Source organism: Alligator sinensis, unplaced genomic scaffold (assembly GCF_000455745.1).
Source record: "Alligator sinensis unplaced genomic scaffold, ASM45574v1 scaffold528_1, whole genome shotgun sequence".
Lineage (NCBI taxonomy): Eukaryota > Metazoa > Chordata > Crocodylia > Alligatoridae > Alligator > Alligator sinensis.
In genome coordinates this window covers 1,234,495-1,252,592 of record NW_005841846.1, presented here as the reverse complement: position 1 = coordinate 1,252,592, position 18,098 = coordinate 1,234,495, and the positions used below count along the sequence as shown (strand labels likewise).

Below are 18,098 nucleotides of genomic sequence, written 5' to 3'. Positions count from 1 at the left end.
ATAGAGGTATGGGTTGGTAAGGAACCCAACTCAGAAAAAGGGGGAAGGTGGCTGGGAGGGCAGCCAAGTGGCAGGTAGGGAACAAGGGGCCAGGGTCAGGCTGCCAGCTTTCCACCCACCACTTGCCTCATTGCTGCTGGTTTTCCTTGCAGTGGGGTTGGAGAAAGGGGGAAATAAAATTAAGGTACCACCCCCAATAATTAGATTCTATACATGGAAACTTAGAACAAATTTTATAAAATTTCCCATGTATAGAATCTAAGGTGGGTGGGTATTCATGTAATTACTGTGAAATGCTACACAGTCAGCCAAGTTTATCATGCAATAAGATGGCAAACAATCCACAAAAATGCTCCCTAGTCAGTATCTTTCTGGCTAGCTTATATCAAGCTTTGATCTGAATGTGTGGTATGCAGTAGGGCTGTGCAAAATTTTGGCAGCCGTTTCGTTTCGGAGGTGTTTCGGGCCATTTTGGCATCCGAAACACCAAATCCAAAACAAAACGGAAGGCTCCAAAACATCTCTGAAATGAAACAAGGTATCCAAAACGTTTCAGAAACGTTTCAGAAAATTTCAGAGTTTCAGAGCGGGGCTTGCAGGGAAATTGCTGCACTGCCATTCAACTTAGCTCCACAGAGAGCAAAGATCTGCAATGGGGGTCTCCTCACTGCCACTGCCTGCCCCGCACTGCCTCAGTGACACGGGGCAGACCGTGGCAGCGAAGAGACCCCGGCGCAGATCTCTGCTCCCTGCGGAGCCAGGTCACGAGGCAGGGCAGTGTTGGTCCCTGCTGCGCAACCTGGCTCTGCAGAGAACAGAGATCTGGGGCAGTATGGGGCAGGCCGTGGTGGCAAGGAGACCCCGGTGCAGATTTCTGCTCCCTGCGGAGCCAAGTCACGCAGCACGAACCAGCAGGCTTGCTCGCTGCTCTGCACAGCTTCCTTGCTCCACAACCCAGCATGACACGGATCAGAGATCCGCAAAGCGGTCTCCTTACCTGCATAGAGGGCAGCAGCCCTCCTCCAAACGAGCTACCCATGGTCCTGTCCTGATCCCTACTAGGGCCCCTGCAGCCCCCGACCCCAAGCCCCGCCTGGCTGGGCAGTGCAGCCTGTTCGAAACAGATTTGGCCAAACAAATCACTGTCCTCCCAAACAGCTGATTCCAAAACCAAATTGAAACAGCCGTTTCACACAGTCCTAGTATGCAGGCCAGCATCAGGCTTTAAATGTCCCTGGGTACAGGGAGCCAATCGGCTCTCCATGTGCAGGGACATTCAAAGCCATCCTAAGCAGTCTGTTACTGTGTTGACACTTCTGCTGGGGGAAGGGGGAACAGGGGTGTTAGTGAGCTCCCCAATCCATAGCACCCACACATTGGCATGCATGCAGTTGGCTGCACGTGGTTCAGAAGTCAGAGCCCCACAATCCCCCACACCACGGCGTGTATGAAGCCTAGCACTTGACAGCTGGAGACTGCAGGCATGCTTAGATAGTCAAATGGTGCACCAGCAGCATACATGTCATGGCAAAAAAAGAGGAGGATCCAGGAGCTCTCAAGTCTGCTCCCTGCACACTGGATATCTAAAAAGCATGCCCATAGTTCAGCTGCAGGTGTGCCCAAATATAGGGAGCTGTTGATTAGGGAACTGCAGGCACACCTTTTCAAGGTCTATGTGAACAGAGAGCCTGGCAAGGACTGGGTCTGCAATGCTGGGCTTCTTGTGCACCAGCCATTAAAGTCACCAAGGCCTAACTTTGAATCCCCGACACCTCTTCCCTAAGAAAAACAAAAAAACCCAAAGAAACACACATGTCCCACCCAGCCCATCTGGCGTAGCAGGATACAGACTTTTGGGATCCCAATGGCACAACTAAATTAATGTCTACCCGAGCCTTTAAGGTACTCCTGTCCTTCCACCTACCAGAATCATCCATGACAGCAATTGCTTGTTCTGCCTTCTGTTGCAGAGCAAGAAGAGCAGCTTGCCTTCCCTGAAGAGCTTTCAGCTGTTCCTGTTGTTGTAACATCCTTTTTAATAGATCATGTTGCTTCTTCAAATTCTCTAGCTCCTCTTTTGCTTCTTGCTGGGGGTCTCTAGCCTGAAAATAAGATTGGGTACTAATCATAGATGTGAAGAGTTATACGGAAACAGGACATCTCAACACAAGCAGGAAATTAGGAAGGTATAGACAAAAGAACCCATGTAAAGTTTTTAGATGTGTAAAGAGGTGTAAATGGGGACATAATTACCCCTTTATACTTTTAGAGTTAGGTTCCCTACCCCCCCCCCCCCCATCTCAAGTTACAGGCCAATTACTTTACCATGCATTGGGATATGTAGTAATCATCAGTCTCTACATCTGTCAATAAAGCTTCTTTCAAGAACTACATAATGTTCTCCCTTGAACTACATAATGTTTATAAAAACTGTTTACAAAAAAGTTTATTTCATCAAGCTATCAAATTAGTCTTCCTATATATTCTTGCTGGATTGTAAGAGTGGAGAGTGAATTCAAGTATAGATAAACCTAAGGTTTCTGCCAATAAACTCAATTTTAGTACTGAAATTGTTTTAGGAGCTTATGTAACCAACAATATCTCCCCTATATTTACTTCCTTAATTGGCCTAACAGTTCCATAGTGAATGAAAAAAGTAACCAAAGAATCTGTTCACAAAAACGTTATGTGACTAACCTAAAAATTCTTTATGGGACTCCGCCTTAATAAGATGAAAAATCCAGAATGATTTAATTATCCTCAAAAACTCTAATTATTCCATCATAAGTGTGAACAATTGCTCTGATCTCCATTCTATAAAACCATATGTACACTATGATTCTGCATGTAGTTTCTTGATACAGATTACAACTGAACACATTATTTGATACTCTAATCAGTGTTGCACATACGTACAAAATGGCCTAGCCATCAAAATTTCTATTAGGGGTGCACCAATAAAGATTTTCTTGGCCGATACCTGTAGCCAATTATTAATCAGCTGATACCAATCTGACAATGGATATTTAGTAATAAAGCTTGTTGAACAAGCTTTAGTTCAATGACCCCCACCGCCATTTCTAAGCTTGGGGGTGCTGATACAGGACACACAGTGGCACTTTCACTGAAGTGCCACACACACACTGCCAGAGCATATGTAAAAGTGCCCCATGCCAGTTGCAGCCCCCACCCTTCAACCTTAGCCTGTGGGCAGGTGCCTGGGCCTGAGGCTGTCCAGGGCTGGGTGGTCTCTGGCCCAGGCTCCCTGCTGGGGGAAGGACCCTGATTCACACAACGGGAGGGAGCAGCTACCTTGGCCCCTGCCAAGCTCTAACTCCAGCCCCTGGGCCACAGACCCCCAGGCACTGCAGGCCGAGTCACTATGGACTAGGCAGCCCACCCCTCCCCACCTGTCACGTCCGCAGCATTCAGCACCTTTTATAGTGCCCACCCTGGCCCCAGCCCATAGTTTGTGCCACATCAGTGTCTGGGACACTACTGAGGCTGCTTTGCTCCAGCCCAGCCTGCCAGTCCAGAGATGGGGGTATATCCTGGCTCATGGAAGGAAACCTACGCACCTGGTGGCCCTGGCCCCATAGGCGAAAGAGAACCTAGGCATTCGGAGGGCCCGGCCAAAGGCATAATTATCGGAGAACATTTTTGGCTATAACAGCCAAAAGAAAGCCAATAATGCAAATTTCCCTTTTATTAGTGCTGATCCAGTATGCAACCTATATATCGGTGCATCTCTAATTTCTATACTTTTTAAATATGCCTGAAAGAAATCTTCACTCAAGAAAAGTGTGCATTGCATAAATTATGTAAATCAGAATGAAATATTATGTTACTTTTTTTTTAAAGTTAAAATTTAAAATGTAATGGTCACCTTTCAACCATTAAAAAACTTTACTAATATTGTTGACATATTTCACTGATGCATATCTGCTATTAAAGTTATGATCCAATATAAACCTGCATCACAACATTAGACAGCTAAGCCCACAATAAAATTGGCTATAAAACTGCTAAATATGCCAGATTAAAAAACAAAAATTATAATTGAATTTTTTTTAATGTAAAAAACTATTTAACAGATACTTGGCCGTATGGCAGAGGATAGAGGACAGTTTGGGAAGTTACTGGCGAGGACAGAATAGAAGGTCACTGTAAAAGGCCCTACTGCCAGTACACAGGGAAGGCAAGACTATTATCCCAAGCTCCCCCTACAGCTGCAAATAGCAAGCAGGGAGGCCGGTACCCCTACAACTGGGAGTGACAATCCACTGATTAGTGCTCCCATGGCTAGGAGTGCCAATCCACTGACTAGGATTCCAGCCCCAGGAATGCACCAGCCACATATTTAATTTAAGACACAATGGGAACCAGCAACAAAATAGTGTACTAATTGTGGCTTATTCCCTGTTTCATCATGCTATTAATTGCACGAAAGTATAGGTGGGTTACTAGAAAAAGACATGACTTACTGGTTACATGTCTTAAACTGCTTAGGCTGCTGGCAGATGTTATGCTTAACACACAGGAAATGAGCCTAATAATCAGGCAGCTGTTTCTACCTCTTAGCTAATTATTCTTATTTAGATTTGTATCCTACTCCATGCAGAAAGGCTCAAATAGTTTACAATAAAGATGGGGAATCTCAGAATGGAAACAGGTAGATTTCTATACACCCTAAGGATCAGAAACATTTGACAATTTAAAAACAAACAACCAAACAAACAACCAACTGTTTTCAAGGGTAAGGAATACTCAAGTCTGTCAAAGTTAAACATTCAGAAGCATCAATAAAAGGCCTTCAAAACATTTACTGGATCATTCACTGCAATTCTATAACACTTTCAGAGAATTTCAAAGCATTAAGATTAATTAATATAAATGTAACTGTTAAACCCCACTTTAGGAGAGACAAAGGAGGAAACCAAGGCATGGAAAGATCAAGTGATTTCCTCAAGATCCCACAGCAGATCAAGGCAGAGAACACACGCAAAATGACTTTAGACAAAGAGTCAGTTTCTGAAATTCAGCTTTATCTATTAGTAGAGGACTTATTTTACAAAAACAAATGAAGGCTCCAACTCCCCAAATTTGTTTTCTTAAAGAGGCATACATTGCACATTTCTATGGGAAACTCACTTGGTCACCTGTGCTGTTTTAAAGTTATTTTTCCCCCTTGAGCCAAAAAGAAAGACGCATTTGGTTTTCCAATTTTACTTTCACATATAATATATACGTTCATAGAGGCAAAATAGCAGCATTAAAATAAAAAGCTGCCAAATCTGTAAAATTATGAATATGAAATTACATTAAAGCCAGTTTTAAACCACACTTCCCAGAAACAAAAGCGCATGTGCGTTAAAGAGTTACCAAACCTGTAGTTATGGAAAGTCAGATTAATTACTGAATAGACAGATTTAGCTTTTGTCTATTCGGAAAGGAACATCTGTTGGCATTGAGAGGGAAATGAAAAGTTCATTTTTCACTTCCCAAAACAGTTCAAGCTAAACCAAACACATGCTTAGGAAAGATCTGTATTCAGTTAAAAGTAGGCCAGATAGAAAAAATGACGACATAGCAGTTACTAAGAACTTAAATACAAGGATATTCTACTGGGAAAGGATCCCACAGAAATAAACAACTTTATTGTAAGTAAAGAATACATTTTAGAATAGCTTAGTATTAATAATAGTAGAGAAGCAAAAAAGGTGGGGGGAAGGGGAGAGAAAAAACAAAACGAAACCAAAACACAAGCATTGACCTTATTTTGGAGGCTTTCCAAGATAATATTCTGAAGTGTACCTTTGATAGTAATCCACATTCTTGGTTTTTAATCCTAATAGGCCAGATTTCCCTGCCATTCACAGCAGCTCTGTCACCTTTCCCTTTTGGACTTGCTGTACCGTCAATATCTGAAACCTGTCCTTGTGAAGCTGAAATCCCTAGTTTCTCCTCAATGCAGGGCCGAATTCCCAGACTAAAAGATATCTCCTTTATCAAATAATTTTGGATGTTAGATCTTTAGCACACACTCCCACTTAACAAGCAATTTTAAGCTATAGGTTTTAAGATGCAAGTAGACTAGGTCTGCAGATATAATGCAAACTAGCATTTCAATTAGATAAGTCATTCTTCTGTTTAATAGATTGTTTTATATTTTCAGCGTCATTGTTAAAAAAAAAAAAAATCTTATAAGTGGCAAAATTCCAAATATTAAGCACCATAATTACATTTAAAAGTTCTTATTCTGTATACACATTCAATAGGCTAATTATTAAGGAAATCTTACTACTAAAATTCTTGAAGCCACACACAAGTAAAATAATACCCTTCAAGTATAGAGAAAATGATAATGCCTTAAATATAAATATTTTCAGTCTAGATTGGAGATTTTTCCTCCATATTTTAAAAAATATTAATAGTTAGATGAAAATATTTATAATTTCTCATCCCTTCACGAGACTCAAAAGCAATTTCTCAAACTTAGGTAAATGGACTGTCTGGTTTGGTTTTTTTAACTAACTTATGGCTTGGCCTCTGTATTGTTTAAATGCGATTTTGGAGCTTACTAGGGAAGTATGGCCTATGGAGCACTTGTATAGTATGGGCTCTCTATTTCCATGTGTTTAAATTGAATTATAAAGGTAGCTAAAAACTATCCAAAATATTTATTGTTCTCCATGTAACAGCAACTGCTCTAGTTGCTACAGAAATATTATCTAATTAGAAATGGAAGAGGATGTGGTTTGAACAGCAAATGCAGGGGTATGCAGTCCACAAAATATTCTCTGAAGGTGATCCATTGCTTTAATGAAAGAAGTTGGGAAATCCTGCACTAGAGCAATGCTTACACTGTATTACTGTAGACTTGCACCTCCACAAGATAGGGTCCACAGTAACAAATGCTGTGTAAACAAGTTCAGATAATCTGCAAACATTCTCCTGGGCTTGTTTCCTAGTAGAAACACACTTACCCAGAGGCACTTGAACAGATATTGGAATACTGAGCCTCTGAGGAACAGAGATCTTGCAGTGCTGATGCTGTACAGCCAGGGGGCTGCTGCTGCACATACATGTCAGCATGCTCCACAGGCTTCCTCAGTTGGCCTGGTAACAGATGGCAGCAGTGCAGACTTGCCCCAATAGGTTGACACTGAGCAGTCTGAATCAGCCAGTGCCTCCCTGCAGCACAATGTGGGGACTGTGAAGGGGGCATTTTCTTTATCTTGCCTGGTGGGAGCAGAAGAGTCCAGCCCAAGTAACAAACCATTTCATGAGGGACCTGTGGCAGTGATGGGGGAGGGTGAGGGAGGGGACAGGAGCAAAGCACCAGAGATGCTGGAGGGCTGTGTTTGAGGCTCCTCAGAAGAGGATGCAGAGACATTTACTCTCCCCAATTTAAGCCTGATTGTTCTCTGGTTATTTCTTTCCTGGAGCAGCCGTTTTTGCTCCGGGAGAAAAAAAGTTTGAAAACCTGCACTCTTGTGCTTCCTACCGAGAGAATACCAAATCAAGTAGAAGCCAAATGTCTGTATGTAGCCAAACTGGTTTCCATTCCTCTGTCCATCAGTTTTCCCACTAGCAAAAATACACCGTTAATTAAGAATAGTTTAGAAAGCTAAACTTTTCTGCACCAAAACCATGATACCCTGTTGTTACAGTACATATTAAAGCCATTGTTAAAAAAAGTCTGTAAATAAAAGTTTACAGACTGATCAAGAAGCATTGCTACAACTGAAGCTTTTAAAAACAAACATTTTATAGATATATTTTTTATATACACACACGCATAAGAGTTCAATAGTTTAGATCTCCTTAAACTTTATATTATCTATTATGAAATCAGGAAACAAAACAAGTCTTCATTTCTACCACCTTAATTATTAAAAGACAGCTTACCGTGGTATCTGAAGCTTCAGACTGCACATCTATGTTTAGCGATGTGCTCTCAGCTACAGAACCAGATCCCACAGCTGAATCTATAGTCCGAACATCCTCCTCCTCATTTTCTCTAGCCTGAAATATTTCAGTGGCATAAATCAAAAGCTATATAAATGGGGTAGTAAAAATGAATTAAGGACGGTACTACATCTTGAAATGAACTCCACCAGTGGTACTATCAAACTTTCAGCACTCAATTCCTATGATTTCCAGAATAGTTTACAAGATATATATTTAAGTTACCAAACTTACAAGCATCTTTTGCAAAAATTTCAGGTAAGATTTCTCCTGGTCTTTAAGATGATCTATGAGATGTGATAAGCGTTCAACATTAGCAGATCTTTCATTTTTCTCTACAAGATCATCACGCATGGAGCTGGCCTTGGCAATATAATCACGAATTTGAACCAGTCTGCTCACAATCTGCAACAACACACAGCAATTGCAATCATTTTAGCATTAGTTTTGATATTGGTGTGATGTACAAAGATATGATGATAATGCAAAATAAACTAAACATAGGCAAATAAAAGAGTTAATGTACTTAAAATATTCCTGCAAATAGTTTAAGATGCAGACTTCAGAATGCCCTATGCACACAAAGTTACAAACTTAGGGTCTGACAAAAAGAACAAATATGGTGGGATCACTGGTGAAAATGTATACTGTTTCCACAAATGATTAAAACGTGTAGAGTGAACAAATACTTAAGAGTTTTGTTTACTAGTATGCAGCATTTCTAGCATTACACAATCAGAAATTGTCACAAGAAATTAGATAAAAAAAAAAATACATCTTCTGAGCCTTGTTTCCTTTTTAAAAAAAACTAAGAGTAACAAACGAAATATAATCCCAGATTTTGTAAAAGGATTAGAGAATATATAATACCTGGCTACTATCCATAGCAGGTTCTCCTCTTCCATCTTCTTGAGGAGCAACCTGACAATTTTGCAAGAAGTCTTTACTCAGAGAAGATGCAAATGACTCTTTACATTGAGATGACCCAATTTCTTTTTTTGGTGAATCTGCAGCAGCATCTTTGCCTTTATTAGTGTTAATCTGCAGTGATAGGAAATTGAATGGCTTTCTGTTTTCATTAAGTTGGCGTTTGTTGTTAGCAGCTGTTGCTCTGCCTTGAGAATCACTTCCAATGCTCCTCTAGACAAAAACAAGACAAAGGAAATGAACATTTCTTGAAAATACTATTCAGATTTCTTCTTGGTGTTTGTGGGGTGACACTTTCTTGCAGCATTACTGGGCAGGTCTTGAATGGGAAGCTGTAATCATTTTCACTTTCTAGCCATAAGACCATTCCTAGAGGATAGTGACTGATAAATTGTGGTAGGGACCCCACAAACACCAAGATTTGATAAGTTCAGCACCCTCAAGCATTTGAATGAAGTTTTTAAAACGTTTTACTACGATTCTGGCCTTGGACCTTGCTCTGAACTCCATCTCTCTGCATAATAAATATTATGTTCATCTTTTTTTGCTGGTGCACAAGAAAGAGGCAGAATTTGATACTGAATTCCTCTACATCCTACATCTTCCTTATCTAACCTCCTTTTTTATCTTTCCCCATCTGTAGTTGCAGTTTTCTTCCCTCCCCCAATCCCCACATCTAACGCTACATTACTGGCATATTTCCTAATGCTATTCAAAACTCCATAGGCAGCAGTGAAGTTAACAAGTAACATGCAGTTTCATTCTACTGTTGCCTCAGAAAGCTACCAGCACCAACAGGGACTCTACCTTCAGAGTCTGGAAGACAACAATGAATCAGAACTGGTTACCTTAATTTCCCTCTCACGGTTGTGATTTGCCTTAACTGCAAACAAACTTATGCCTGCAGTCAATTATTTTTCTACCCCCAACACCTTGCTGACAAAAGCTTCCTGTTAATTACTAGAGAATGTATTTATAAATCCTTGAAGCTGCTTATCACTCCTTCCCTGGACAACATATGACTTGGCACTGTATTCCTAGAGAAAAATTCCTAGACTTTGCCCATGAACTCAGCAGAGGAGTAGTAAACTTTATAGAACTCAATTATGGGGCTCCCGGCACCAGAAAGACTATGTTAGAATTCAGGGAGCTATAGTTTCAGAAAATATATTCAAGATAATAGATGTATTTAGCATCTATTCGCTCCCAGAGTCACGTCACAACACTAAAATCCTGATGTAGAAAACTTAATAGTATGAAGTAAAACAAAATGGTCATCTTAAACAAACAAACAAAAAACCAACAGCCTTCCCAGCCCCCGCAAACTGTTGAAAATACCTGAATACCACGCACAGAAAATATGCACCTTTCTAAACAGTCTTAGCTCAAAACCTGATAGGTTGTAGGTTTTGGTTGTTTTTGCTTTAAGCTTGAAGTGGGCAGCCTCAGGGGGGCACTTTGAATGTCTACGCTAGGGATGGGCTATTATATCAGCTGGAGGGCAACAACTTGACAAGTTTTGGTGAACTGTTGAGGGCTGCACCATTAAAATTAATGGTGAAAATATCATTTTAACAAGTTATACATAAAAAGCAAGTAATATGATAAAACTCAAAACATCTACTACAAATATTTTAATTTTATTACCAAAAAAAATTTGTGTCCTGATTTATGGCGTTTTTTTGAGTAGCATGTATAGAGGCAATTGCATAATAGCTCAAAACAAAGGCGGTCTCCCAAGGCAACCAAAACCAGCCAGCAGAACACTCAGGCAAGGGAATACATCCTTACACACAGCAGAACTGTGCCACTACCCTAACCAACCCCCCCCCCCAATATCACAAGAAAGCTCCTGACTCAGCCTGCACCCTGATGCATCCCCTCAAGACCCACCTGCACCCCACCCCTTCCTGTCCATACTTGCCCCAATAGGGAAAGCCTAGCAGCCCCCTCCAGTCTACTCCAGCAACCCAACCGGGCCATACAGGCTGCGCCCATCTACAGCCTACAGCTACCTGCAGCCTGGGGATCACCCTTACCCCCAGTGCACTTCTGGGTAGACAGGATGGGAGCAGGGGCAGGGGGGGTTGCTAGTGCCCAGCATCCCCTGTGGTGCCAGCAGAGGCTGGAGCCACCATCCACAAGCCAGATAAAGTTAACTGGCAGGCCAGATACTCCAATCCGATTATCAAAAGATGGCAGATGTATTTCTACGAACCTGATCCAAATCACTGAAGTTTATTCTTTGTTTAAGCTTTTCTAATTCAGCCTGCTCTGGGACAGACATCTGGGTCATATATCTGGTGTGAGGAAAACTATGAGGAGTCCTTGTCTTTCGCCGTCCCATTCCTGGTGAGGACTCTGGAGATATGTCATTAGTAAGTCTTGTTTCACCTTCCCCACCAATTTTTTTCTTGTTTTTCTCTGAAGACCTATTTGCTTTCTTCTGTTGACTTCCCCAGTCCTTTAGGGAAAAAAAACATTCTGTTAGCTTTACTAGGGGGAAAGTAGTATTACTTCAATGAAACTTTGTCTATACTTTGTTAAAAAGGGGGAGGGGAAACCTCAGAACGTTCTCTATGAGTGTTTCCATGTAAAGTCATGTTAGAAACGTATTTTGAGAGGAGAAAAACAACAACAACAACAACACCTGCCAGCAGTTCTTAATTTGTGTTCAAAAATACTTTGCTAAATTGAAACAAAGTTACAACTGACTTTTTCTGTGTGGGTACTCACAAATTATAAACCTTAGCTTTAATGGCAACTTTCAGTCAAGTATTCTAAACCTTTTCCCCTCAACCTAATAACGTACGTTTTTTTAGATCAGCGATTCAGCTTTGATAGAACATTTCTTGATCAATGATAAGCAATGAAGCAATCTGTCTTCTCTTTGAATTATAAATTTGCACTTGTTGATTTATGTTGGTTTCAGTTGGATAAACAATACTAGAACTAGAGAACATTAATTTTCTTTTATCAGGAAGCAGGTTTAAAACTAAGAGAAAAGTTTCTTGATACAGTATGCTAGTATCTTGTGTAATTCACTGCCACAAGATATTGTACAAGCTAACAACTTAATCAGATTCAAAAGATTAGACAAATTCACACAGGGTAGGTACACATCAGTGGGTATTACATGGCAGCAGGGATCCAACCCCTGAATTAGGAGCATCTAGGCCCCAAGTGCTAAAAGATGCAAGGGAAGAGGGGTAGGGAACAAATTAATTTGGCTAAGTATCTTGAAGAGTACAAGGTTATCTGGAGCAGCCAGCATGGATTCTGCCAAGATTAAGTCGTGTTTAACCACCTGATTTCCTTCTATGATAAGATGACAGGTTCTGTAGATGGGGGGAGGCAGTGGATATGATGTACCTTGACTTTAGTAAGACTTTTGACATGGTCTCCCATGACATTTCTCATATAAAAGCTAAGGCAATACACAGACTATACCAGTGATTTTCAAGCACACTACCATGAGATCCTTTCAAGGGTGCTGTAGGATATCACAGTGTTAGCACTGTTAAGTGTTCAAAAATGATTCACAAGACAGACCCAGAGATTTCAAATAGAAACCCATTCTGTTGAGAGCATTCTGATTTGTGGTCTTTCCAAGTTCTCTGCAACAGAAAAATGTCTCCATTATTTTTCACACACAAAAAATAAGCGAAACACAAAAACTAACATTTTCCAAAGGAAGCTTTGATTCTAACAAGGCTGAGAATCACTGGACTATATGAAAGCACTGTCAGGTGGGTACAAAACCAGTTGGATCACTGTGCCTCAAAAAGTAATCATAAATGGCTTAAAATCCAATTGGGAGGAGGTATCAAGAAGCATTCCCCAGGAGTCTGTCCTGGGTCCAAGTGCACACTTAGCAAATTTTCAGATAATACCAAGTTCAGTGGAGTTGCAGATACTTTGGATAGTAGGGCAAAAATCCAGAATGACCTGGATAAACTTGAGAAATGGTCCAAAAATCAATCAGATGAAGTTCAACAAGGACAAGTGTGAAGTCCTGCACTTGGGATGGAACAACTGCATATACAAATACCAAGTAGAGAATGACTGGAAAGGCTGCAGTACTGCCAAGAAGGACTTGGAGGTTACAGTGGACTGACCAGAAGCAGAATCTGAGCCAACAGTGTACTCCTGTTCCAAGGCAGTCAACCACATATGGACTGTATTATTAACAGGAATGTTATTTACAAAACAACAGAAGTAATTCTTCTGCTTTATTCTGTGCTGTTGGGCCTTATCTGGAGTACCGGGTCCAGTTTTGGGCCCCACACATCAAAAAAAAAGACATGGACAAGGTGGAAGGAGTCCAACATGTGGACACAGACAGTGACAAAAACAAACAGAAGTCTGGGAAGCAAGACCCATGAGAAAAGGCTGAAAGAGCTCAGGCTATTTATTCTGGAAAAGAGAAAATTGAAGCAGGGTTTATAACAATCTCCAAATACCTAAAGTGCAATTACAAAGAGGATGCCTTTTCTCTGTAGTTATAGGGGACAGGACTAGGAGCAATGGCCACAAATTGGAGCAGAGGAAATTTAGGTTGGAGATCTGGAGGAACTTGCTGATTATAAAGATGTTCAAGCACTGGACGAGGTTACCTAGAGAAGCTGTGGAATCTCCATCCCTTGAACATTTTCAGGAGCAGGTCAGACAGACTCTTGACTGTGATGGTTTAGACAGGGATGAGCTCACCTTGAGTGGAAAGGCTGGACTAGATAATCTCATGAAGTCCCTTCCAGCCCTACTTTTCTATAAACCTGTAAAGCCTGCACAAGTATTCTTCCCCTAGCATTTGCTCTCGTGACAGTGTGATAAACCAGTGGTCTGACCTAGCATTGCATTTCTTGTATTCACATATCACCTACTGCAGGGACAGGCAATTATTTCATCTGGAGGGCCACTTCATGAGTTTCAGTGAGCTGTCGAGGGCCACAAGGGTAGCCCCACCCCTTGATGGGTACCCTGCCTCCTGGTTGCCATCTTGGACCAGAAGTCCCACCCCACTAACCCCTGACCTTTGCCACCAGAAGTCCTTGCCCTTGTCCCAGAAGTACTCCTTTTGGCAGTAAGAGTGTTGCCATCTTGAAACCAGAAAAAAAATCATATACATATACACTCCTGCAGGGATGTGCATGCTTGCAGAGGGGCAGCAAGGGCCAAGGCCTGCAGAGGGCTTATGGAGGGGCCCTGTGGGTGGGATGGAATATCTCGGCAGGGCGGATTCAGCCCGCAGGCCGTATTTTGCCTGCTCCTGACTTACTGTATAACGTAGTAACTGAAAAGGTTTAAGACTATACCGTATTGTTCAACCGGTCATCAAGGCTCTCATTGCTCCAGCTAGGCAAGTCCTGATCATTCATGCCTTCTTCAAAGGGACCACCTCCCGTTGCCATGATGTGTAATCAACAATAAATACTTCTAAAACAAAAAAATTATACATAATTAACTTAGCACAATGTAGCATATTTCCCATATGAACTAAACATTAAATATCCTTCCTTTAAAAAAGGAGCCCAAACTGATTTCAACACTGCAACACAAAAATCAATAAAGTAGAAACTTCTTAAGTGTACAGATCCTTACAGAACAGAGCTATTATGAAAAATATTTCATAACCAAGATGATTTTAGCTGAAAAAAAATTAAGAGGAAAAATATGCCCCTTTCAAGTTATGACATCCGAACAGTGGACTAGAAAGAATCTTTTAGGTTCTTAACTTAACGTGTTAAATGCTGGCATGAAGTAGCTAAAACAAGACAAGCTTTCCCGTGTGTTAGCACAGAGAGAATGTTTGGAACTGGCACCCCCCGCCATGAAACAGTGTTTAAGCCCCACATTTGCACGCAAGATTCAACCCACAGGTCACCAGTTACCAAACCTGGTCTAAACCACAGTATACACCAGAGGTCACCACTGTTTTGGGCAAAGTGCCATAATCGCCCACAATCTCAACCTGTAAGATGTTGGCGTGCCAGAGGCAGACAGCAGGGGAGCCAGAGGGGTCTAATCCTTGTTATGGCAGTGTAGCCCCGGCCCCTTCCTTAATGTCTGCTCCACAGCACGTGCCAAGCAATGTTCCTTTGTGTGTCATGCTCTGGTACCCATGCTGGGGGTTACCTACCCCAGTATAAACTATCGTACTACAATAGAAAAACAGGCTCATAGTCTAAATGCTTATTAACCCAATTTAGCTACCAGCAACAAGTCACTTCCTCACCTATAAAGATAAAATGCACTTATGGAGATAGTATATTAACATATTCTTGTATACGCTCCCCATACCATTCCAGCATCTGGTAGCTCAACTTGGAGACCAAAATAAACGAGAAAAAACACTGACAGTCAGAATTCCATTCCCACCCCAAATACCTCCTTTCAAATTTTCCAAGATAGCACAGTCCAGATACATATTTTGCTAACTTGTATAATTTACATACCAAAGTGGCCTTTCTGAATCCAGCTGGGACTGATGCTAAATGAGTTAGGCACAATGTAGCTGAGAACATTCTAACAGTGAAACTATTTTGGGAATGTGATAGATGCTTTTCTTTACTTTATCCAAGTAGTTACAACAACCCTTACTTGTCAGTCCAGTTCCACCTATACAAAGGTTTTTTATGTATACATAACATTTTTTCTTCAGTACAGGTCAGAAGCCAGCCCAGAATTCACTACAGCCTCCCTCCCAGTGCCACTGCACCCACCCCAAGTGCAACCCAGCCCAGCCCCCAGTAGGAAAAGCCTGGCACCACCCCAGCCGCAGCCTGCCCTCACTCCATGCACAGATCCGGGGGCAGCCCCCCACCACTGCCCTCCCAGGGGCATGCGTAGCAGCGGGAGCTGCCCCCACCTCCCCAATGAGCTGCTCACAGCTCCATCCCACACTCTATCCCGGCTGCACAGCACCTGCCCCTTGCCCAGCTCCACTCCCTCCCCTCACCACTGGGGCCTCAATCTGCCCCCAACCCCCCATGTTTTTTCCCTCACAAGACTTCCAGCTGGACCCAGCTGCTCGTCAGGGCTGTGCTCCTGACTGCCCACATAGTAGCTGTGGCTGCATATGCATGGGGCATTTATTGACCACATCAGCCAAAAAAAGCCAATTGCTGATACAGTCAATATTCCTCATATTGGTGCCAATCCAATATGGGACCAATTGCACCTCTAGCTATTTCTAGTTACACTGTCCAACCTCACTGGAATTATAAGATTGCTTACTTTTAGTCAAATTTACCAACTTGTGAATGATAGCTGAATATTTGATTCTAGTTTACAATACCAACAGAAGTCAATTTGACTTTAAACATAAGCAGGGGCACAAGAACCTTACTGAATTAGGCTGTAAGCAACTAATATCCTGAGGATTTCTGCATCTGATTTAATAAATTATTCCTACAAACCTACACTGGATCAACCAATTCAAATTCTGACAAAAATTCTTGGTTACTTTCAGGTGAGTTAGAATTTCACCTTACAGTTCACTCAGGATCATAGTTATGATGGTTCTTCTGTCTCTCCATACTGTCACTCCAAATTCATTTGTTTTAATCAAAAAAATATTCAACTGTTTTCTAGTAGATCAGGGGTTTTCAACCTTTTTTGAAAAGAGTGTACCCCTTCTGGGTACACTTCTGGCAGAGCAGGGGGGTGTAAGGGGGGGGCAGCAGCAAAGGCAGTGGTGGCAGCAGCGGTGGATGATGGCAGCAGCTGCCATCACATGTAAACTCCCCCCACACATTCGGCCAGCCTGTGCAGCCCACAGAGGGGAGCCGCTGCCCTTTCCCCTCTGCCCCTGCTCCTTGGAGGTGGTGGTTCTCCGTCCCTGTCTGCCTGTACCTCCTAGCCCCTTTCCAAGTACCCCTGTAGTAGATAATTAAATACAGTTCAATGCAAGGAAAATTAATATTTGTTTCTAACTCTTCTTTCTAGCTGGGCTTTTCTTCTTGCTTTTCTTCTTATCTGCTATTTTCAGGAGAGAGAAAGCTTTGCTGTCCTCAAACATTCCCTTTTATGCTCTCACCACAGTATCACTAACAGGATGAGGTTTTGCATGTTAGTTAATGTTCAATATTTTTCTGTGATCTCATTAGCATTCACTGCTTATTTATGAACAGATCACAAAGAAACCTCTGTCTAAAAACTGGTATGTGCTCTAGTCATAACAATCTAGCCTTACTAGAACTGAGAAGCAAGCCATACCAAAAACTTATTTCACCAGTGCATCTGATGCTGTTTATGCCTAGTTGGTACGGGTACCCGTCTTATCAAAAAACACCAAGAACAGAAAAGATAACTTCTAAATTTAAGAATGATACTTTCTGAGAGATCATTTTTTAATCAGACAATCACACTTGCAGGATGGTAACATCCACTTGTTTGTAATATCAAGTCCTCACAGAAAGCCAATATTTGATTTTGCAACGCAGCCTTCTAGTTCACCTGTTACAGAGAATTTTGTACCTACTCTAGTCTAGGCAATACCAAAACTGGTGACTCCACAAACTGCAGTGGGAAAGATAGAAATGTGTAACAGATCCAGGTCCAGTGAACTTCTGTCACCAGATAAAAACTCACCAAATATTTTACGACGACGCTCAGCTAAAACGCTAAGACTCTGAGACACCTTTGAATTTCACAGGGCTCTCCCGTACACGCGCGCGCGCACGTCTCAAATCTAACATGTCCTACCCTGGAATGGCAGCAAAGTCCCAAAAACTAAAGATTTAAAAGGGACTTAACATGGACTTCTGAACTTGTGCTTTGGAAGTCGTTTCAGTTGTCCTAGAGAGCTTCAAATCCGCCTTCAAGTGTTTTGTTTTTTAGAGGTCACGCTCTCCTAATGTTTTAAAATGCTCCCCCTCCTGCTGCTGCAAGTAAGCTTTGCGGGCCTGTAGGCTAGGCAACATCAAAAACACCCTCAACTTGTAAGATGCTCGTCGCTGTGCCAGGGGGAGACAGCGGGGAGCCACGAGTGGCCCAGTCCACAGCCCCAACCCCTTCCCTGCTGCCTGCCCCGCGGCACGTGCCCAGCAAAATCGAGGGTGGCCGCCGTCCCGGGGGCCGCGCAGCCTCGCCGCCCGCCCAGCAGAGGCTAGCTGAGAGCAGCCGCGTCCCCCTCGCAGTCCGTCCGAGGACACCCGCGGGCGCGAAGCCCGAAGCAAAAAGCCGTGTTTAAGGCCACA

At 42.2% G+C, this 18,098-nt stretch overlaps 1 protein-coding gene across 12 annotated transcripts in view; it reads right to left on the bottom strand.

The window, feature by feature from the left end:
* The window catches only part of PCM1 (pericentriolar material 1), a 73,689-nt gene extending 59,324 nt beyond the window's left edge, over window positions 1–14,365 (bottom strand). For 9 of the 12 annotated variants that reach the window (XR_003094773.1, XM_006015865.3, XM_006015866.3 and 6 more), the window contains exons 1-6: window positions 14,214–14,365; window positions 11,117–11,362; window positions 8,842–9,111; window positions 8,206–8,376; window positions 7,912–8,028; window positions 1,925–2,102 (exon numbers count right to left, since the gene is read on the bottom strand). Coding sequence is in view for 11 of the 12 variants with exons in the window: in XM_006015865.3 (XP_006015927.1) it covers window positions 1,925–2,102; window positions 7,912–8,028; window positions 8,206–8,376; window positions 8,842–9,111; window positions 11,117–11,362; window positions 14,214–14,309 (1,078 nt within the window). In the remaining variant the exon portion in view is untranslated. The remainder of the gene's footprint in view (window positions 1–1,924; window positions 2,103–7,911; window positions 8,029–8,205; window positions 8,377–8,841; window positions 9,112–11,116; window positions 11,363–14,213) is intronic. The other 3 variants (XM_006015869.3, XM_006015870.3, XM_025207627.1) reach the window with 1 other exon arrangement.
* Window positions 14,366–18,098: the final 3,733 nt, after the last annotated feature.